The 23,562-nt window shown below is 38.3% G+C and overlaps 1 protein-coding gene across 4 annotated transcripts in view; it reads left to right on the forward strand.

Annotated features, from left to right (window-relative positions):
- LOC127660610 (stromal membrane-associated protein 1-like) overlaps positions 1 to 23,562 on the forward strand; it is a 148,788-nt gene that overhangs the window by 53,448 nt on the left and 71,778 nt on the right. The window contains exons 5-6 of one of the 4 annotated variants that reach the window (XM_052150933.1): positions 7,563 to 7,634; positions 10,379 to 10,459. In XM_052150933.1, coding sequence (XP_052006893.1) covers positions 7,563 to 7,634; positions 10,379 to 10,459 — 153 coding nt within the window. The remainder of the gene's footprint in view (positions 1 to 7,562; positions 7,635 to 10,378; positions 10,460 to 23,562) is intronic. The other 3 variants (XM_052150934.1, XM_052150935.1, XM_052150936.1) reach the window with 3 other exon arrangements.

Genomic DNA, 23,562 nt, shown 5'->3' on the forward strand with positions numbered 1-23,562 from the left:
ATTGGGTTGAGATCTGGTGACTGTGGGGGCCATTTTAGTACAGTGAACTCATTGTCATGTTCAAGAAACCAATTTGAAATGATTCAAGCTTTGTGACATGGTGCATTATCTTGCTGGAAGTAGCCATCAGAGGATGGTACATGGTGGCCATAAAGGGATGGACATGGTCAGAAACAATGCTCAGGTTGGCTGTGGCATTTAAACGATGCCCAATTGTCACTAAGGGGCCTAAAGTGTGCCAAGAAAACATCCCCCACACCATTACACCACCACCACCAGCCTGCACAGTGGTAACAAGGCATGATGGATCCATGTTCTCATTCTGTTTACGCCAAATTCTGACTCTAACATCTGAATGTCTCAACAGAAATCGAGACTCATCAGACCAGGCAACATTTTTCCAGTCTTCAACTGTCCAAGTTTGGTGAGCTCTTGCAAATTGTAGCCTCTTTTTCCTATTTGTAGTGGAGATGAGTGGTACCCGGTGGGGTCTTCTGCTGTTGTAGCCCATCCGCCTCAAGGTTGTGCGTGTTGTGGCTTCACAGATGCTTTGCTGCATACCTCGATTGTAACGAGTGTTTATTTCAGGCAAAGTTGCTCTTCTATCAGCTTGAATCAGTCGGCCCATTCTCCTCTGACCTCTAGCATCAACAAGGCATTTTCAGCCCACAGGACTGCCGCGATACTGGATGTTTTTCCCGTTTCACACCATTCTTTGTAAACCCTAGAAATGGTCGTGCGTGAAAATCCCAGTAACTGAGCAGATTGTGAAATACTCAGACCGGCCCGTCTGGCACCAACAACCATGCCACGCTCAAAATTGCTTAAATCACCTTTCTTTCCCATTCTGACATTCAGTTTGGAGTTCAGGAGATTGTCTTGACCAGGACCACACCCCTAAATGCATTGAAGCAACTGCCATGTGATTGGTTGATTAGATAATTGCATTAATGAGAAATTGAACAGGTGTTCCTAATAATCCTTTAGGTGAGTGTATATCTCAATCGTGCACCTTTAACATTTAAAACCTCACACTTTTATTTTGATATTCTGAACTCTCCAGGAAGTCCTGTATGTTTCTGTTTGTAGGCAAGTTCACAGTAGTTTAATTAAGTTCTTATTCATATTCTGGAAAAAAAGCACCTCCGGTGCCATTCTAATTGCATATTATAAGTGAACCGAACTATCTGAGATGCAGTTCTTGAGTAGTGCTCAAATATGGCACTCTGCGAGAAGGCTAAAAATAGCCGCGAGTGTGTGTAAACAGAGCAACGCCACGCACTGGAGCTGCGTGTGTATTTTATTTATTTACTTATTAAACACAGTATTTTGTGATTCACAGAGCTGTTGCATGTCTGCAATTGGCTTTAAATAAAATGAGTCATATGAAGTCATATGTGTTTTTATGGTTCTTTTTTGTAATTATTTGAGCTTGACAGTAACGAACATGACTAACACACAGTATCGGATTTGGATCGGGCTCGTCGGACTGATACCCGATCCATTTAGAAACGTCAGTATCGGAGCCGATACCGTTCCAGGAATCAGATTGGTGCATCCCTACTTTAAAATATCAGATAGGTTGTTTAAAAGTCATGCATGTGTATTCACTTATGCGTATTCATTGGTACAATAGGAAAAAAAGCTCTCACTATCTTTTTGGTTTGACAGAATTTTCATTTTTAGCTGAACTAACACTTTAATGTTGCTGTCCGACTCAGGAAAAAGTTATGATAATAGACCAATTTTGGTCCACCTAGGTTAGCTTTGTTAGCTTTGACCAGGGTCACTATTTCATGGCACATCTTGCCCCAGTGACGTTTCAGCCCAAAGCCCTGTTCAGTTGTGCTTAAACTCTTATCAATGTGATGTGAACTATGAGCGTTAAATGGAGGCTTTTGATTGGCAGCCTCATCTGGGCGGGGAAAAAAAAGAGAATAATCAATAGTTGCCTGCTTCAAGTCGAGACAACGAGAGATGCAATATTGCAGCATTTCCTTGCTTCAATTACTGAAACAAGCTCAAGAGAGTTTAACGAACCCTTTCTCTCTTTTCTTTTTGTCTCCAACGTGGCAGTAATAAAAGTTTGGTGTGTTCTGCTGTGGCAGTAGATGGGGAATAAATGTGTCTTATTGAAAGGCTTATCTCGAGTCAGTGCTGTGAAGTCATGCTCCCTCCCTGCTGATTCGCACCATTTAAATGATTGTGTGTGTGTGTGAAGACAGCAGCAAAGCAGAACCTCGGAAAATAAATGTCCCAGGATATTAAGCGTCAGCCCGCACTTCCTTGTTTTGTTTTGATGTTTTCAAAACATGTTTTCCCTTTTCAGTGGGCTTTTTTTTTCTTTTTTTTTTTCATTATTTTGATCAAAGTGTTTCCGAACCACAGATAATGTGCAAAATGAAGAATCTCGATGGACCATTTTAAATCTGAAGAACAGAATATAAAAAAAAAAATGGCAAGAATACATCACAGGCTCTGCTCTACTATGGAAAATGTAACATGATTTCTGGTGTCTCTACACTACAGAAATGTCAGCATGAGTGTGAATGTGCGAATAAGATATCAGAGCGTAACTAATTATAGCTTTAGCCGTCCGCAGCCTGTGATTGGTTGATTCTCATACCTCATGGTTCCCCTTCTCTCACTGCAGTCATCTAAGCCTTATTCAGTCCCAAGTGACCTGGACTGCTTGGCCATTTGCACAGCATTATGGAGCATTTAGCTGTACGCTCCTTCTATTACTCCTCGGTTATGGAAGTTTGGGACCTTTGGACCTCACACTGATGCTGTTACCTCTATTAGAGTTTGGCAGTCTAGAAGTTTCACGCCTTCAGCTGCATTAAGATGGAGATAAGGTGTCCCCATCACACACTGGCTGATTGCGGTCTCTGCTTATTGACCGCCTCTCTTCATCTCCTCCTGCCTGCTGTTCTGGACTTATTTCCCCAGACGAGTGCACTGGTATTAAAGGGATTTGGGGAAGGGGAGGAGTATTGCATGGTATTGTTTAATAGCTCTCTAATGAATATGGGCCTGTGCTGCAGTAGAACATATTGCTGATGCTAACCCAATAAAAGCAGATTATGAGGGGGATCCATCAGCAGGTAATGAACCGGCCCGGACAGTTGTGCGCTAACTCAGGCTATAATGGACCTACTTTTTCAGCTTGGGCTCTAAGGAGCCATGCTGCTGACAGCAATACTTCCATACTGGGACAAAAGAAAATTAATCTTTCTTCCAGTCCCCTTTCTCTCTCGTCACCATCACCTGCTTTAACTCACTGAGTCTCATTCTTTAACATATGCATGTTTTGGTGCATAAAACCTCTGTGCAAATATATTCACGCAGAAGTCCTGATTAATCATTAGCTGGGTTTCCATCAAAATGTTTTGCGTTTTTGATGTGCATTTCTGAAAATTTGACTAAAGAAAATGTGAAACATGGTCTTGAGGAAGCCTGCCTTTTGGGCATGGAGCAGCTGAACGACCTTTTTGCTTCGGGGAGAGTTGTATTTGCTGTAATAAAGCAATTGTACATTGTTATTAAATGCTGCCAGGAGAAGTCGCAGAATAAGTGCAATAGATCACATAATGAATTGTGAGCATAGTGCATTAAATTTTATGCAAATTTTGAAAGTTTTCTTTAAATTAAATAGAAATGGTGCAGGCTAGTCTTATATAATAGAATTTCATTAGCTGCGTATCCACTGTCGGGCTAAATGAGGCCATGCTAGTGCTTTGCCAGGGCCAGTTGCATTCCCACTGTCACTTCCGTGCTTCATTGCGCCTCCTTGGGGCCAATGGCCTTTGAACAGCTGATACCCTTGAGCCAAAGAAGGCCAACTGGGGATTTAGGCAGGGTCAAAAAATCTGGTAAGAGGGTCAGCACCAAAATACTAATTTCCTAATTTTTCATATCTTGCTACCAGCATACCTCAACAGATCAACGGAGAATCGTCAGTATAAGAAATCAGAGCTCTTTTGAATATTTGAGCTGATGAAAATGTGCAATGTAAGATCGATGTCGTCTGCTGAAACGAAGACGTGATTAAATATATTGTTGCCAAGTTGTGTATCCAGCTTACAATGTTACAGGTTTGGGAACAGTTTAAAATAATGCGGACATAGTACAAATCAGTGTTAATTTCAAGGGCTAGCTAGTCTCTAGAGTTTGATGCCTCAGCTTGAGCATCCCTTTTGCTTGTGAAATGGATGGGGTGTGACATTGGCACCAGAGCAGCATATTACGGATGGGTTTTTGGGCAACACTGTGGGGCTATTGGCCCAATGATGTGAATGCGGTTCTATTTTGGTCTTGCAGCTCAAGGGCCAAGGCTATTGGTCCCAGCTGACCAGTTGATAGCAGTGACTCGACTGGTTTTTAATGGCAGACTTCACTTTGTGATCTTGCTGTGTTCTGTCAGGTGAAAGGTTTTCAGAGAGTGATGAATACACTACATCAACAATAGTACAGTAGATGTTGTTCAGAAAACCCTTATAAGGACATGTTTTGGATGGGTACTAAGCTAATTACATAATGTGGGCACTTACTCCCCCATTTAGAATAATCCAGATTCATCAATATTTGAATGAAGGTAAGAACAAATTTATCGCTGGTACGTGCCTCTTGTGAATCCGGTGGAATTTTGTTGCAAGAATCTTTTCTGTGGATATGAGATCTCGTATATGCTATAATTAGTTAATGAGACCCAATCTCCCTATTTACTTCAGTTTTTTTCATTTAGTGCTTTTATCTGTAACATTCACCTCTGTCCTGAGTCTGACCAGGTCAACTCTCTCTCATCTTCTATATCACCTTCTTTCTCTTTGACTCTGTTTCTCTTTCTCTCCATTTGGGATTGTGCTGTCACTAAGGTGATAGAGTAGAAACCTTGGCCCTGACCCAGCATGCCCTCTCCTTCCTCTATTTCTCCTGCCCCAAGAGAAAGAGTCTTTGTCGTACTTTGTGAAGGGGCAGAGCTATCTTTTTGTCCCAGAACCAATGGAAGACAACATAATCAAACTGCCCCCAATGAATGAAAGGGGCACAGTGAGGGGAAAGTTAAAAATGAAAAGACAACAAAAAGAAAATGAGGGTCAAGGGGATGTGACTTCGATCCATCGTAGAAAATATAGCAGGCACTCTCAAGCTATTGGAATTACACAGTTTCTGTGGCTACATTTAGAATGCTACAATTATGATAACACAGATTTTGGTTATAAATGAGAGGAACAACTGCATTATATAACTAGAATGACCCCTTAAAATTTCAGGACTTGCACCAGCATTTTTAAAGCAAGTTTGGTAAATCTGAGCAGTATGATTGGAACCCGCACTGGACAACTATTTTTCTATCACGTCATACAATCCAAGAGCCATTCTGACTAATTTAGATTCAGTCACTTTCTTCCATCAGAGTTGGGAAAAATAAAAAAAATAATTGCTATCAGTTAATTGATATTTGACTCATGAAATCAGGATTTTATTTGACTTGTTTATTAAACAACGTTGTTTAGTTGTGATGAGACTTTCTGGTGTTAAGTGGCCATCTTGATATTTACTTAAGTTGCTGTCACTATGTTAATGGAAGAATTTTGCGACTCCCGCCAGAAGAGAAAAATGCTTTACTTTGGTTATTTATTCTTACAGATGCTTTTAGTTCATTAGTTCATTTTTGTAAACTGTTGTATAAACAGGATTATTCACGAGTCACATCTGTTAGTAAAAACTATTGTCAATCCAAAACACTGACTGTGTGAGCATAGCCCCTGTCTCTGTGATCAGACTTAAGAAAACATCATATAGTAATGACATATCCGTATCCGTTTTGAGCGGTTTGGTTCTGCATTGTAGGTACAGCAAACATCTGGAGAAGCCAGAGGTTTATTTTAAATTGTCTAAAGATTGTCTACAGCTATAGAAGTGTGTTATTGAATGCACATGCCTGTCTTTGCAATTGTATACGTATTCAGTGCAAGCTAATAATACAAGACATTAGTATTCTTGCTGAGAGCACATTTAGAGTTTTTCTGGAATAAATACAGCATTGCGCCTTTTGTTCCCTATTCTACACAACTCCAACTAACAGTCATAAATCAGTATACATAATCAGAGAGGATTTTAATTTCCGCCTGTAATATTTCTGATCCCATAATCAACACAAAACTTAATACTAATTAAACCACTTTTTGTCTGGTTTAGTCAGATCACAAAGGATGTCCTTGCATACCATATTATACAATTCTTAATGGTACCGAGAAAGCAATCCATATTATTAAACTTGGCTGGGCTTTTTATCTACTTATATGTAAACGTATCTGAGCAAGCTTTTTAAACATCACTATCTGATTGATGCAGTTATTTGCAGTGGCTACACTTGTGAGTTAATTGTATTGATTTTAGGCAATCTTGGCCATGCAGAAGGATTGACGTACTCCAACTGCAGATTCTACAGATGGTCTCACATTATGGAGTCTTGGGCATCTGGAAGAGTCTGCTATTTATACCCACAAACTGTGTCTTTGATGATGGATGTGCCTGCTGATTGTGCAGTTAGACCAGGATGTGTGGGTCCTATATTTGATTAAGTATTTGTGCAACCAAGTAATTCAGGGGTTTAAGACTTTTTAATGGCAGGGAGCCTCAAATATGATCATCTTCTTGCAAAGACCCCCTTCCTGAAAAGGCATATATATATTTGAATGTACAAAAACCCATTTATAAGTTGCAAGACAAAAAATTATTGGTAAAATGTTTTGAAGACAATGTGAATTATCTCATACTTTTTACACTATAATTTGTTAGGAAAGAAAGCAACTGGGTGTGAAAATGTATTTTGATGTTTAAAATAATTTTGCACATATTTAATTAATCTCTTAATTTAGCGCTTAGTTTTACTGCCCTAAAATGCATTTCGGAATATTTTTTCCTCAAAATATCTTATACTTGTGGTCCCCCAGTTTGATAAACCCTGAAATAATATTTTTGTGTGGGTGTTTGGGTGGTTTACAGGACGATTTTTAGGTTACAAACTGGTAATTACAAGGGTATAATGCTATATATGTTGTTTGAGGACATTTCTAGTGTCCCCATAATTCAAATGGCTTAAAAAAACATACTAAACAATGTCTTTTTGAAAATGTAAAAATGTAGAATGTTTTTTGTGACAGTTAGGTTTAGGGTTAGGGGATAGAATCTATAGTTTGTACAGTATAAAACTAATTTTGTCTATGGAGAGTCCTCATAAAGATAGCCGCACCAGTGTGTGTGTGTGTGTGTGTGTGTGTGTGTGTGTGTGTGTGTGTGTGTGTGTGTGTGTGTGTGTGAGAGAGATAGAGAATGTATCTGTATAAATTTTGCTTTTTCCAGTTTTCCGGAGGCTGAAAAATGAATCGGTGTGTGGAGCAATCAATGCAGCCTATTAATTCTGATGTCTCCTTCTGCTTGCTCTTTTTTTCCATATCCCTCTTTATCTCTATCTCGTTCTCTTTCAATTGCTCTCTTTTAACTTTTCTTCTAATTCTCTCTTGTCTTCTCTTTCTCCTCCTTCGTCCCTGCAGAAGTCCTCCGATGCTGCTTTGCCTTCAGTTTTGTCTCCCACTTCTCAAGCAGCTGAGAAAAGCAAACTGGAGGTACTGTAGCTTGTGTTTCTCTGTGTTCTGTGCTCATCTGTTCTGTTTGCTGCTCTTGGTGCTGTGCTAAGTGTATTTTTTTAGTCAAGAAATAGTCTATAAAGCATAAAACTTTATATAATAAGAGTTTTAAGATCATAATTAGACCCCGATGGAATCAGATTTATTTTCTTGCACTGATTTTGTTGGAAAATCTGCTGAATTATGCAGATTGTTATTAAAAATTGTAAAATACCTTTAACTGAGTTGGAAGTTATACAGTCTCAAAGGCTGATGAAAGACAAAAAATATTTAATAAGCTAACCAGCAAGTAATGGGTGATGTGCAAATTTGTGAATGATAAGTGTCTGCGTGTGCAAATTCCACGTGGACTTGATCATAAGAAACCGATTCAGTCAAGTGTGTCCAAATACTTGACTGGTTGTGTACATACTGTGCATTGTAACATACCAATTTGCGACTGCCTCAAATTCAATGAAACCTAAAATTAAACGAAAAAGTTAATGTTACGACTTTTACAGAGATTCTCCCCTCCATCGGGAGAGTGACTCTGCATGCCATTACTCACTGAATCAGTATTATGTGATATTATTTTATATGATATCCCTGCTTAAAATGATCTGGGGAGCATTTTCCAGAACCATTGTTGGCCAACAATTGTCACAAGTTCCATCGTTACCAACATATTTAAACGATTTGGTGTTTTCCAAAACCATACATCCAATGAACATTTGCCAACAGCATCGCAAAGTTATGTGGTTTGAACTACAGCTCTTCACCTGTGAAGCATAGTTTCTAGTGTGAGTGATGTCTGCCAAGCCGTTTTTATATTTGTTTTTATTCAGCATTAATGACAGTATTTTTTAAACTTTGAGCTGTTTATGATTTTCTGCCACCTCAAAAAGCATTTGAAGTTTTGACAATTGCAGTATCTGTGGCACATTTTCAGTCATGTAACTTTAGCACAAGACTCATGTCAAGTCATTCGCTGTATGATAAGTGGACTTGGATATTGCTCTTGAACAAAATATGGACAACAATAAATTAATCGCCTATTAACCACGCAATCACTTTTTTTATTGTTATACACTTTTTCCTTAAGGGAAGCCTTTAGTCCAATTGTAATTTACCATGCATTGCATTCTGTATCTTTCATTCCAATACGGTCAAGACATTAATTTGATCTCCGCATAAGTTATTGCACCAACTCCTGCATATCGTCATTAAAGACTTTGTTGAACCAACGTAGTTCAAACAACAGATGTGCTGATTTTCATACATAGTCATGACTCATTAACTATCTAGTTAGTTTTTTGATACATGTACTAAGGTGGTAAAGCAGTGGGCTACATTGTATGAAAAAACACCCCCCTGACTGGTGAAACACCATATCCATTCTGTTAACTAGCACAACTTAGCTTATTTAAGCTAGTTAAGAAGCCTGGTGGGGATATCAGTATCCCATGCTGGGGACCAGTGTCCAAAGCACAACATATGCTTTTATTTATACTTCATGTTGCCATCTTTCCAAATAGATAATCTATTTGTAAAATGGAGTGTGTAAAGCAGATAAAATTGCAACAAATGACAACCAGTCAGTCTTATGACAGGTTTGGCAAGAGATGATAAAACAGCCCTTAAGAACACTAATTTAAATCGAACAAAGAAAAAAGAGGCAGCCTATAGAAATCACACTGAAGGCTTCACATTCATTCTTGAAAACTGCCATGGTTGTCTTTGAGTGTGTTTGTGTGGAGTCTGTTGCCCCTGTACTTGGCTGTGGAAAGGAATCGATAGCACAGCTATGTCAGCATGCAGAGTGGAAATAAAATAATTGATGTGCCCATAAAGAGCTCCATACAGCCAGTCCACACCTCTCCTCCAGGACTATGCTCCATTTGTTTCATCTGCTCGTAATCATAGTGCCAGTCAGACACCACCACGGCTGCAGAAAACCCCCTCTGATCCCTCACTCCCACACCTGAACTGGCCTCTCACTCAGCATTTTTGCTGAAGCAATTGATTTATCCTGAGAAAAAAGAAGGGCCGATGGCTTGCTATCAAGGCCGAAGTTTATGATGGATTTGTTTAGCATTGTGGCAGTAATGGAATCCTGATATGGTTCATTTTGTTGTAAAACCCTTCACAAACTGTATACACTATATTCTACCTGACTAAAAAGAGTGTGTTTTATACTATGGTATTCATATTTAAAGCTGAAGTGTGTTCTTTTTTTCAATGTTAAAATAGGCAACTTACCCAGCTATAGAGACAACATAGAAGGAATGCCTTTAAAGGTTTATTTCCCCAAAAGTGGTAAACACTGTGGCTCTGTGGCATTTTCAAAACATTGCATGATGTGAAAATTTGTTTGAGCATCCCAACCAGCCTGACAGAGCAACATTGGCTCACACAATAGCATGCGTTTGGGGTGGGACTATCATTTTATCTGATCAGTGGCACAATATTTTTGCGATTCTGTTTGGTGGTGCTAGTGGCATAAAAATTAGCCACTTGACTTTACCTTAAAGATTACTAGGCTGCAAGATAAAACTGTAAGCCTTGTGCCCTAAAGACACTGTATATGTGTAACTAACTGAACCTTTATAGTCAAGTAATTGAGTGCTGTGTTTGATTGTGCATGTCTGATGTATTTGTATGTCTGTTGACACCTGTCCTGCCTGGTTGCACTTTGTTCTGACAGTATTTTCTGTAACATTTTCTTTTCACACAATCTGACACAGAAGGAGAGAGAGAAGAAAAAGGAGGAGAAGAAGAGGGAAAAGGACACAGATAAAGGGAACAAGCCAGCAGCATTTGAGAAGGTAATCAACCTTATTACTCACAGAATAGCACTGAATCCATTACCCCTTTTAATGAGAGCTTACATAATAAAATAAATGAATCTTAAATTAATCATAACAAAATAAATTAATCTTACATCAATATTTCGTGAGCAATTATGCATTTCTTGAAAAGTAATCGTGCTCCGCATTGGCATCCTGTATCAAAGACAGATGAAACCGTATTAAATTTTATACTCCCCAGCATTACTGTCTTTGTCAATATAGTTGCCACTGCTCAATATTTCAATATACATTTCTTTGCAAAGCCTGAATCATAATGGTTCTCAATAGAATCCTTAGAAAAAATGTGCCCGACAAAACATATAATCCCACATTGGATATAGTTCAGGATAGGGTTGGGCATGTTGAAGTCATTTTTTAGTCAAGTACTCTAACCTTCAAAAAACCAGTACTTGATTTATTCGTAAATTAAAATGCACGTTAAAAAATAACACGTATGAAAGATATGTGTATCTTATATTTTGTGTTCAGAGATTTGACACACATACTGGACTGAGTTTCCTACTGATTGTTTTTTTTACCCTACTGATGATGTGTTGTTGCAATAGTAATCCTGCTCAGTACGAGAAGACATTTGGTGTGTGTGCTTGGCTGAGGAGCCACTGGTGCGAAGCTACCATCTCTGGGATTATAACTGAATTGCTCTGTCAGAATCCTCCCTAAATGTAACGATACTGCAGCACTGCGGGACTCTGATTGGCCTTGTATAGCTGATCCGCGAGAGCCTGGCGAGGAGTGCGGTTTGAGATGGGTTCGGGGTGCGGCCTGATGAGTGCCGCCCCTCTCATCACACACTGCAGGTTTGTGGAGAACCTGGTGCTAAATGACTCATAAATTACCTGATAGACTGGTTTTTCTTTCCTCCAATAAAAGCTGATCCTTTTCTGTTGGTTTGCATGACTCCAACAAGAACCGAATACAAATAGAATAGAATTCAGTAAGAATCCAAATATTACAAGTGTTGCCACTATTTGCTTTCAAAAGCACCGATGCCATTTTTATTTTCTTCTTCATCCAACACCTCGACGACACACATCCACAGCACCCCCAAGATGACTCAGTTGTAACAGTGAGTTTTGTTGAGAGATTCAAAGGGAATTTGTGAGATTCGAATAGTGTTTTTAATACTCAAGTAGCTGGTGCAGGTGCACTTCGCTAGTTCAGGAACTTAATTTAAATAAGCCACTCATTCCTAACATTGGGACCCTTCAGAAGGCTATGCTGAGATGTAGTTTTCCACAACCAGTAATACAACAAATCTGGGGACCTTACATAAAATCGTGATCTTTTTGTTGGTTAAAGCAAACTACAGTAACAATAGTACCACTTTCAGAGTTGAAGTACTTAAGCTGCTTTCTCTATCAGTTCACCGTGACGATTGCGTATGATGTAGAGGTGGGGATATTCAAATAAGCACTTTGGGGCCGATTTCAAAACATGTAATTTTTGCATGGTGGAAACCATAAATGCTGTTTTCGGATTGGAAAGGACATGTTTATTCCTCATGATATGACCCCTTTAAATTATTTGTGGTGAAATGATGGATGACTAAAAAAAGTTATGGCAGTTCATTGGTTGAAAAGTGTTGAACCCGTGATGACCATCTGGAAGATCACTGTCTAGACTCTCTTGTCATATCAAAGGCACTGGTTGCTGTAGAGCCACATCTATGTGTGGGGTTTAATTTGTATTGCATATTCAAACCTCACTGAATCTTGCAGGAAATTTGATAATTTTAATCTCTTGGTAAATTTTGTGGGAGTAACCGATACAAAAGTTTTGATACCGCAGTATATACTGCAGAGATGTTGTGCAAGCAATCACACACACAAAAACTGTTTTGAGTGATGTCAGATTTCAATGGCTAACATAGCTACAGCAGCAGAAATGAGAATTTTGAGTCTAGTCAACATCTACTCTCATACCAAACCCTGCAGCACAGAAAAATACCTGAACAGGCATCTTACATTTGTACTTGTGTAATAATCTGCTAACCCCAAGTTCCTTGCTTCCCTTTTGGCTGCAGAGACCTTTCATAACCACACACACACACACATTCGCATTTACACACTTTCGCCTCCTCTGAACCACAGTTTGGGGTCATCTGGGATCACGACAGAAAAAATAAGCACAGAGAGAAAAATGGCAATTTTTTGTATAAGAGTAAAGAGTGTGTGAGACATTAGGGAATGTGTATTATTGTCATCTGTCTATCAGAGTGCACATTGGCTGTATTTAATTGACAGGAAGAATGATTGGTGGATTTGAGTTAAAGTGGAGGAAGAGTCATGGAGAGGGCAGACTCTTTGCTGTGCTTTGTCTTCATCATTGTTTCTCTTTCTTTCTCTGCTTTGCGTTCTCTGTATTGCTTATTATCCTTCATGCTCTGTTGTCCTACAATGTTGTCATCTGTTTTTCAACTTTGTGTGTGTGTGTGTGTGTGTCTGTTGGTGTGTTGTCTCAACTGTGGGTCACAAAGGAGAAGAATGAAGAAATTGTTGGCCCTTGGAAGTCCAGCAGCAATCTCTACCAGTTTTATGCTCCACTGAGTCAGGAATATTCACTGTCTCTGTAAATCCTGTAAAACAACAAAGTGTTAAAGGAGAAAGAGTTAGAGCTGCACGGCCACCTCCTTATCTTGAGCAGTCTCACTCCATTTCCTAAGAGACAGGAATGAGATGAAGGGTAAAGAGTGAAAGATGAAGGAATGTGGGGGGAGATCTTGACAGGGCAGTACAACACCTTTGTACATTTGAGGCTCCTGCCTTTGGCCCATACGTGACAGCTCATGTATTCTCCTCTACACACACACACAGATAGAGAGTAAGTTCTGGCCATAGGAGACATACATTCTCTCTCTTATTCTCTCTCTGTCCTTCACTCTTGTTATTTTTACCAGTTATTACAGTAATTCACACTGCCAATTTCATTGTTAACCTGCTTTTGTCTTGCATCAAATGGACCGATAAACACACCACACACAATCAGGTGAGGAAATTGGGCATGGAAAGATGACAATACACCCTCAGTTTCATTCTATTGTGTTTTTGTCTAGCTCATGATCAAGTTGCATTGTGCAATTACAAAGTTAAAACACTTTCTCCTATGCCAACTTAAAGTTATGGATGGAAAACTACTGTATAGCGAAGATTACTTAAAGACCAATATAGCCCTCTGCCTTATAAAGCCCTGTCATGCATTGTGTGCATGAATGCAATGATGAATCAGTGTCCAGACAGAATAACAAGTTGTTTTTTGAATTGGTTGGAAAATCTGCTAAATTTTGCAGAATAGTTTTAAACATGGTCAAATGTGTTAAACTTAGTTTAAAGTACATCAGTCTTAATGGCTACTGAAGATTTTATCAAATTAGCTAATAAAATATTTAATAAACACACAAAGGGCATGTATCTAAAATTATGAATAGTGTGTGCCCCAACTCTCTGGCAATCAGAATGTTTCTGTGAAAATGTATTGCCGCAGGTTCTGTTTGGCTATAAGATACAGTCCTAAAGAATTATTCAAATATAGTGTGATGAGTGTTTTATGTCTCACAGGAACAAAGTTCACAGCTTGTTTTTTAAGCTTGTTTTTTTAGTTGCCCTAAACAGAAGTTTATTTATGTATTTTCTTTTAATCTAAATTAATTATCGCAATGAAAATATCAAAATAAATAATCAAAATATTTTATTGTCATAATCTTGCACCCCTTGTCTCGACCATCGGCCACCAGGCTCTGTGAATTTCAATATTGGTCATTGAAAAAAAAAAATCATAGGTTGACTTTGAAGAGCATAAACACTGTGGCTCTGTGGCGCTATCAAATTATTGCTCTGCATGTTTGAAAGGTCTGACATAAGTTTCTTGTTCAACCAATGGTGTGAGTTTGGGGTGGTAAGAAACCTGTTTGAAATTCCTTTTCCATTTGTTGCTGTTAGTTGTGCAGAAATGACACACTTCATCTTTAAGAGTAGATGGCGTCTCTGTGTGCCCCTTTTTTCTCTCTCCATTGAGTGGAGGCATAATTCCACAGCTGGTTATATATCAGTGCTTAATTTGGTCATCCAGTATGGATGAATGAGGTGGCACAAGCATCTCTAAAAGCACCTTAGCGGGGAATGCCGGTGTCCTGGACATAGCATCTGATGCATATTTCCCCCCTCGACAACTTTAATTTGTCTGTCGGTGTGTGTTAATCTCCATACATTTTTCCTTTGCCATAAAAGGCTCATGATGCCTTATGTTAAAATCAGCCAAGCGAGGACCTTACAATGATATTCATAGCCTCTCCTGAACCACAATATGTATGTGGGTGAGAGAGACCATTGCTTCTGTCATGCCCCAGACTGACCTCTGATTGATCTATAGTGTGTGATTCTCATGTTTAGATTGGCAGAAATTAGTGTGGCTCTTTTCCAAAACCTAGTGATCTTCCTACAGAGGGGGCATTTTAAGGTATCCTCATTTTAATTTAGGCATCTTAACTATGCTGCTTTCTAAGTTGTTTGTTTGTGCTGTACACAAGTTGCTTCAAATCAGTCACTTTTGAAGTCCCATCTCCTTTTGAGTGCTTCCTTAGAAGACAGCTGCCTATGTTGGCAGTTCATTCGTTTTTGATTAGACTGTTGTAGGGAGTGTTGAAAAGAGAATGTCAGAGCTGACCCCAGGTCAGTGTGTAGTCTGATTAAAATGGCATTGTGGCTTCATGTGTGACATGACGGAGGAAGAAAAAGGATTTATAGTAAGACCACCACACCACAACAACCTACCAGAGAGAGAGAGAAGAGAGAGAGGAGAAAGTTCTTCAGTATGTAAGGTGTTTTGCTTAGAGAGAAGGGTGATGGAAAAAATACGCAGAGATGTGAGTGTGTGTGAACAAAATAAACTCAGTTGGCTGTAGTGGGCACTCCATCTGTTTGCTGGATGCATGTTGCTTCCAATTCTACTGGAGCTAAAGGCTGTCTGTTTCCTCCTGCTCAAAACACAGATTAACTTCACTAACCTGGGCCCTGATGTATCAATGTTACGTATGCACAAAATGGGTATTGAAATGTGCGTATGCAATTTCCAACGCGCATATCTGCATTTTTAAAAAATAAACGTACCTTAAGTATGTGTGCAGCGTCTGCACGCTCTTTACTGTGCATACACACTCTTTAACTGGTGTGTTTGAATTGGTGACTCCAACTGGCCAAGTAATGAACTAAACTGACTGATTAAAAACTCTGCTTTTTATTTAATACAAAAAACTATGAAATGAAGCACTCCATTCAGAAGTAAAAGTTATGCAGCAGCTATTATGGTATATTAATTTTATATAACCAATTGAAAAGGCATTAAAATATAAGCTGTAAAAACTAAATATTGGAATGGATACACTGCTTTTTGAAGACTTTCATCAATTCTTTCATTGAATGTACAATTGCAAAGACTGGTGGTTCGCTGTCTTGATGGTTCTTTTAAGAAACACGGTAATGAACAGCCGCACACAGGTGCCGCACTGTACAACATGGTCATAATGTGCTGCCTGTATCATTTACTTGTAATCCCGGCCCTGAAATACAATGATCGAAAAATGAAGCGAAATGTATGCACGATCTTCCGCTAACTGGGATTTATAATGTGCAGGTTCTGGGACGCATACGGTTTTATAAATCTAAAAACTTTTATGCCACTACGCCAATCGGCCAAATGCGAAAATGTTTCGGCCAATGCCAATAATTTAAAGATTCGTAAAATCGGCCTCTACTATATATCGGTCGACCACTAATGTCTGCCATTCCTACAGGCAAGGTGCAAATCAAAATTTACTTTGCATTGACAGGTTGACATTGTACATTTCAGTGTAATTAATGTATGTAAATTCTGAGATGTGTACATGCACAAATTGAATGTGACTTTAAATGGATCTCTGTGGTCAATGTGGAAACCTGGTTCATCTCTGGAATGATATGAAGAGAAATGTGCTGACAGTTGGTGTTGGAAGAAATGAGTGAGGGATGAGACCGCAACGCTCAATCCTGTTAGACAGCCCACCTGAGTCAGACTAGGCTTTTACTAAAATTACTTTCCCCATCACTGCCACACATAACCCTTCCACAACTTCTGCTCTTCAAGCAATCTTTCTCTCACTCTCCCTCTCTCCATCTGCTTGCTGTCCACATAGAAATTGAAAATGCAATGGGACACAATCACTGCCAGTGTGAATGTGCTTAATGATTAATATGCAGTTATGTTGAGCAGATGTTTGGAACTATGAGATTTCACTGTGGGTGAGGTAGAGGTCGACCGATTAATCGACCATGCATTTTTTACATAATCGGCATCAAGCCGATTATTAGGCAGGCGCATCTGTGGGCAGCCTAGTGTTGTTGTGGAACACGTGTTCGACGCACACTGCCCCTAGAGTCATTTTCCAGCAGAGTGAGCAGACCTCATCCAGTGCCTAAGGAAGGAGCTAAGTTCCTTGGAGAAAACAGTAAGGGTTAAATTTGTATAACTTCTTTAGATTTAATTAAAAACTTTTGATATGTTACTGCCAACTTCAAGAAAAAACGTGACAAACGCGATAGGCGACATGACGTTCGGCTACTTTGGATATTGATAGCGTAGTTGAAGTTGCATTATCACAGCAGAAGGGTTGCTATCATGTCACAATAAGTAAGCAAGAATTTTGCAATTACAGAGAGTGAATCTGAGACTTTTATTTGTTCTGTTTGTGTGTCTTATATTTGAGAGGGTTGTCACTCAATGCAGAGAAATAAGTAATAAAAATATACCAACGCAGTATAGGCTATTGAAGGACTGGCTTTGGTAAGCTCGGACGTTATCGGTTCTGCTGTCGGTACTGGAGAAATTAAGAAAATACATGTATTATTGCTATAAAGAGAAAGTTATTTTATCTCGCCAGCCATTTCTATGTATAGTAATATGAAACCATTTGTCTGTGATGCAATTTAGCTATTCGCAGTCAGAGAGAGAGAGAGAGAGAACTCGCTCACGCGGTGCCACAGCGAGCACAAAACGAGCCCAACACGAGCCCAGCTTAATGAGTGACAGAACTAAACATTCAAACATAGCCTGGTTTAGATCTGTGATTATTAGTCTGATTTTATTTTAGATTTCGCCTTCCAAAGATTATAAAAAGAATATTTATACATAAGCCGCATTCTGTCTAGCACAACTTCCTTCCCTTCACAGCGGTGCACTGACATTTCTCCCTAAAACTCAAACTTAACGTCAGAATCAGCACGATCGGTGATTGTTGTAAAATGCTACTGTTGCTAAATTGCGGGACGCGTTTAATAATAAAAAGAGCGCAAGAGATACCGTTCCCAAGGCGGCGCACGCTCCGAAACACACCGCAAAGAGACGAGCAAAGTATAGGCTACTTTGGGTTTCATGCGTCTAAACGATCAACTATACACAAAAATATGTCTAAACGACCGACTTTGAGATTCACTTAAACACAGTTTATGTCTTAAATGGACGTAGTTATGGAAATAGTTGGGGAGAAAATATGCTGCATCAGGAGCCTATTAGATCTGAACTCGGTCTTAAAGGGGAAGCTGTCTATTAAACATGTGACGATTGAGCCATTACTGCAAATCAAACAACAAAAGGCAAAGAGAAAATCACTTACAGCTCTTGAATGAATAACTTCTGCATTAATAAGCATTAATCTATCTATGATAAACTATGCAGTGTTATTTTACAATTGATTACTTTATTAGATTTCTTTTTAGACCATACCTGAACAGTAATGTTAGTAGACCTTCCTGAAATTAAATCACTGTGCCTATATAACGTTTATATTTGTGTAATATATATATATATATATATATATACACGGTTCTTTTATGTATATATATATATATAACAAAAAGAACCGTTAAGAATACCGTTAAAGTACCGGATCGATAAGCAGTATCGGTAAGATAGTAATACCATTAAAACCTTAACGATACCCATCCCTAGTTATGCCTGTGCTTCTCTTGGATGATCTGAATATTGGATTACGTGTCTGGATTGCCCCTTAATTAAAGCTGCATTTGGATCTCAACCTTCGTGTCTCGGAGCAGTTCAGTAACACCTGCTTTGTTTATTTAATATATTTGTTATACATTATTTATACAATATGTTTTTACATTATACATTTTTTATTTTAAGTGTACAAGTGCAGATTGGTCAAGTGTTCAATAAATGTATTTGTTGAGAAATGTTGTCTATCTTAAGTAATTATTTGTGTTACATTTTATCTTTCAAATAAAAGGTTCAAATAAGAGGTTAAAAACAAGCACATATCGGCCAAATATCGGCCAAAATAAATCGGCTGCATTAATCGGCCATCGGCCGACCCGGATTTCAAAAGATCGGCATCAGCCTGAAAAAACCAATATTGGTCGACCTCTAGGGTGAGGCTTCCCTGTGTAACGCCGCAGAAACTAAACACACTGCAGTTAATACCCCTTTTTAGTGCTTAATCCTGTTCTGTACACACACAGTTAGGTAATTCATGGGAGTGACCATAGGTGAATTACCGACTGGGTTCAATGGGGCCAGTGCTCATGGGCACTTGACTACCAGGTTCCCGGGGAGCCTTGGGTAGCAATGTGGCGTGGCACATCCGCTTTGAAAACAAATGTTTATATACGCTTGAATATGTTGGCCAAACAGCCCATTCAAGGCCCCTTCAATAGGGCTCTGTTACTATGAGGGCCCTCATCCCTCTTATCCAACTTATTTAGCAATGCTGAAGCAAAAATGTGGTTGCATTTCTGGCAAGTGTGACCAGGTTCTGTTGTCGTTAGTCACAATGCAAATAACTAGAAGGATAATAATACCAGGATGTAGTTGTGTGGGCTTATCAAACAACCACAGGATGTACAGCAGAATAATATGCTAATGTTGGATCATTTTGTAACATTAACATAGTAAAAGAGTAAGTTGGTAATTAATTTGTTTCTGTGTGTTGTATTGAATAAACAATAAGAAAATCTTCTTCTTTACCAAGAGTGTGACAATGTCATATTCTCATGTCTCTAAGTAAACCTCCATTCATATGTAGCTGCATAACCTCTGATTATGTCTTTATTTATTTTTTCCAAAAGCCATGCTGAATATGATCTGTGTGTCTGTTTACTATACAAGAAAGGAAGAATGTTTTCTGACAAGAAAGGAGAGAATAATTCCAGCCTGCAATATAATTCAGCATAATGTAATATTTTTGTATCACTATAATAACTGAAAGTGGCTTCCACATTGTTGATAATAACAGTGCCCAAGTTACATTGAAAAATAAGGTGGATAAGACCATTTTGCCTTCCCATTTCTATCACGTTAAAATGTGTGCATCAAATATGATAAAACAGGCTTTTGATATATGTCTCTCAATCATCATTACATTCTATTCATGCCCACCACGATAAGAAAACCCCACAGAGCTTTAAAAAAACTGAAATATATATATATTTTTTTTACAGATATATTTAGTGTGAACTGATATTTATATGTACAGTATTTTTATATTTGCAGCCTGCTCTATTATTATAAAGATGATCTCATTGTTTTACATTACAATCCATGTCATCAACTTACTTTAAGCTTTATACATTGTATGAAAGGTCCTGTCAAAATAGTTTAATATACTATTCATTGTTATAACTGTATGTTTGTCTTACATTACAAAATAAAAAATGACTTTGCTCAGTTGGTTGGAAAAAATAGTAGGGCTGCAACAGCTAATTGATCAAATCAATAATTACCGATATTGGAAATCATCGACAATGAATTTCATTATTGATTACTTGGATATTTGCAGTAAGCAATGAGAAGCCCCGTCAGTGAGTCACTTCACAACCAAGTCAAAAATGTGTTGCATTATGAAACTCGTTTGAAAAACAATGGAGACAAGTTGAATCGGGGAAAAAACTCAACCCAAGTTGTCTAGCGCACGAGAGCACTTTATAAACACTTCAAAGAAGATCATAATAAGCATACAGTTTAATGTGGAGCGGCTGCTGCGTCAGTTGCATTGACAGAGTGCTTGTGCTGTTTGATGCACGAGAGTTGTTTCTCTCCAGCGCATCGCAATTTTCTACACAGGCGAGTCTCCACTAAACTCTAATGAGCAAGCGAGCCGCACATCCGCATTTATCAAACCAATCGCAATGGTGAAAGGGAGGGCAATTATTTTGATTAAACTGTCCAACATCATACCACAATTTCAGTTTCAATTGTGCAGCTTTCATGGATATCAGACTGATTTCTCAGCAGTCAAGGTGTGCTGGTGTTTAAAGTGTTATAATACAGTGAGCACCGGGATGTCTTTTCAAGTGCAAGCGTGAATTTGCACAGGGTTTATAGATGATTGCACTTTACATTAAACTGTATGTAATGCTGAATATAATGTATAATATCCTAAGGGTCCTGATTTTTGAAAGTCCTCAAATAAGATATTGATATTTTTTTCACACACAAAAGTGAATTTTGTTTATGGCAGTTAACTAAAAATTTACGGATGATAAAACGTCTCTAGTTTATAATATTTCTTTGGTCAAAAATAGCAAACCCCAAACTGGTTTACATCTAATTGGTAACATCTATGTTTATTTTCACAGTTGCAAGATGCTGAAGCCTTGCTGTAGTTATCACTTGTCAGTCATCGCAATTTCAGGAGTAACTCCTGTATTCTGAACTTAAACAGAATGATAATTTGTGGGTTGTACGTGACCGACACAATGTCCAGTCGCTTGTTATGGCCACGACTGGTTAACCCTTAAAAATTGCACCACCAAATGGATTTACATGGAAGAGATTTTATCATTTACTGCTTATCACGTTGTGCCTGGTTAGGATATGGTGTAAGAATTAGGAAGAGGAAGAGGACATCTGATAGGGAAGTACATGGTTGGGGAATTTGTAAGAATTTACAATTTTCAGTTCCTATTTTGCTTTATCTAAAATCCCAATTCTTTATTCTTTATTTTTCTTTTTTGTATTTTAGGGAAGAATAAACAATATTAAGCAAATAACTTTGATTACATTTATTGCACTTTCAGCAGCAGTTTTCAGAATATTACAGACCCTTGAGGGCCTTAAATGCACCTGGATGATTCAAGTTTTTAGGTTACTAGATTGTAATCAGTTTTCCAATCAACCTAAAAGACAATTTCCGGAGGTCATTATCTGCTTGGGCATTTCGTCCTGCCCGCCCGCCACTCATTAAAACTGAGAGAGATGCTTATTAGGGTTTAAGTGGAATTAATATTAAAAGCTCTCACTCTGCGATAATGAAGGCAGCAGTGCCACAATTGTTTTCATATGCTGCGACTCTCCCAGAATGCAATCAAGAATCCTTACAGAGTCCCTGCTAACACACACACACACACACACACACACACACACACACACACACACACACACACACACACACACACACACACTAATCTCTCTCTCTCTCTCTCTCTCTCTCCCTCTCCCTCTCTCTCTCTCTCTCTCTCTCTATATATATATATATTTCTGTCTCTCTTTTTTTCTCCCATGTGTTTTTCAAGGCCAGTAGGCAAGGTAACTGCACATATTATCTCTGCTTTTACAACCATCTCCCTTTTTTTTCTCAGGACATATCCAGAATATCATTTGTAATTTTTTTAGAGATCAGATAGAAACCCTCCACATTTGCTACACTCAACATCATCTCTTCATCTGATTGGCTTGCGGTACTACCGTGTGCAATGCATGAGTCTAGTGTAGCATCTGTCTTCTCTCTATTGTTAGCGCCCACACAAACATGGCGCACTGTGTGTGAATCCACATGTGGTGCCACAACATGTTCCTGTGTGTTTATTCACTTGTTTTTGTTTTTTTGGTGCTGTGGTGCTCATCGAGAGACCTCAGTTGAGAAGACATGTCTCTCTCACACTTGTCTTGCTTTCTCTCCGTCTTCTCTCTATTCTTTCACAACTGTTTCTTGTACACTCATCCTCCACTCTTTTTTGTTAGCAAAAGAAGGTTGTGTTTCTGCCTTTTTTCACTTGGGCCATGAATAAATTATCAAAGAACAAGAAGTAATGTTGGGTGCACTGAAGATGCTGCTGTTCTTGTTTTGTGGGTGTAGTGGTCCATATTTCTCAAGATTCAGTTTGTTTTGGGGTCACAATTTCATTACAGTTCAGTAATTGATATGTTCAGAAAGCAATTCTACTACCACTTACAAAGTAAGAATTCTCTATTTGGTAACAAACACTTCTGGAAAATCCCCATGGTTTTACTATCTTGACCATAGTTTTACCATGGTATGTAGTAGAACCACAGTAGACCACAAAATTAACCATGGTTACTACAATACTATAGTAAAACCATGGTTACTATATAGATACTACAGTATTACTGTAGTAAAACTATGGTTAATTCTCATTAGGATCCTTAACTTAAAGATTATCTAATCACTAAATTAACATTATCTTAATACATGCATTATCATGCTACATGCATCAACATAATGTGCATCTCAAAATCAACTCAAACTCAACATATATTCAACATTTGGTAGCTGTATTCACTTTTTATTTGGCCAGTAAGTTTGCAGAAGAGCGTTTTTACAGCGTCTCTGAGTTGAAATTTAGGAACAAAAACGGCAAGGTTGATTCCATTCCTGCAAATCAGTTTGATGTCCATTTATATGAATCAATCGATTTATTTCACTCTGATTCAACATTGCGTTTATATCACTCAAAAACATCATGGCATTTTTCATGTTTTAAATTGTTTTAGTGAAATATATCTAGGTAAATATGATTGTTTACTATATATTGTTATACTGGTGCTTATAAATGATATTGATTAAATGTCATTCATCTTTTTGTTCATTTAGTGAAAAAAAGGTGTGAAAAACGTGCCTTGATTATTTTTAGCTAGATTTTTACTGTGTTTTAGTTATGGCATTTAACAGTCTACTTGGCATCAAAGGCTGTTTGGTTGAGATTATTTTTCCTCAGAGAACAAATAATCTTTTTAAGCCATTTCAGAGTAAAAACTTAAATATCGAGAATATATTTTGA

Source organism: Xyrauchen texanus, chromosome 20 (assembly GCF_025860055.1).
Source record: "Xyrauchen texanus isolate HMW12.3.18 chromosome 20, RBS_HiC_50CHRs, whole genome shotgun sequence".
Lineage (NCBI taxonomy): Eukaryota > Metazoa > Chordata > Actinopteri > Cypriniformes > Catostomidae > Xyrauchen > Xyrauchen texanus.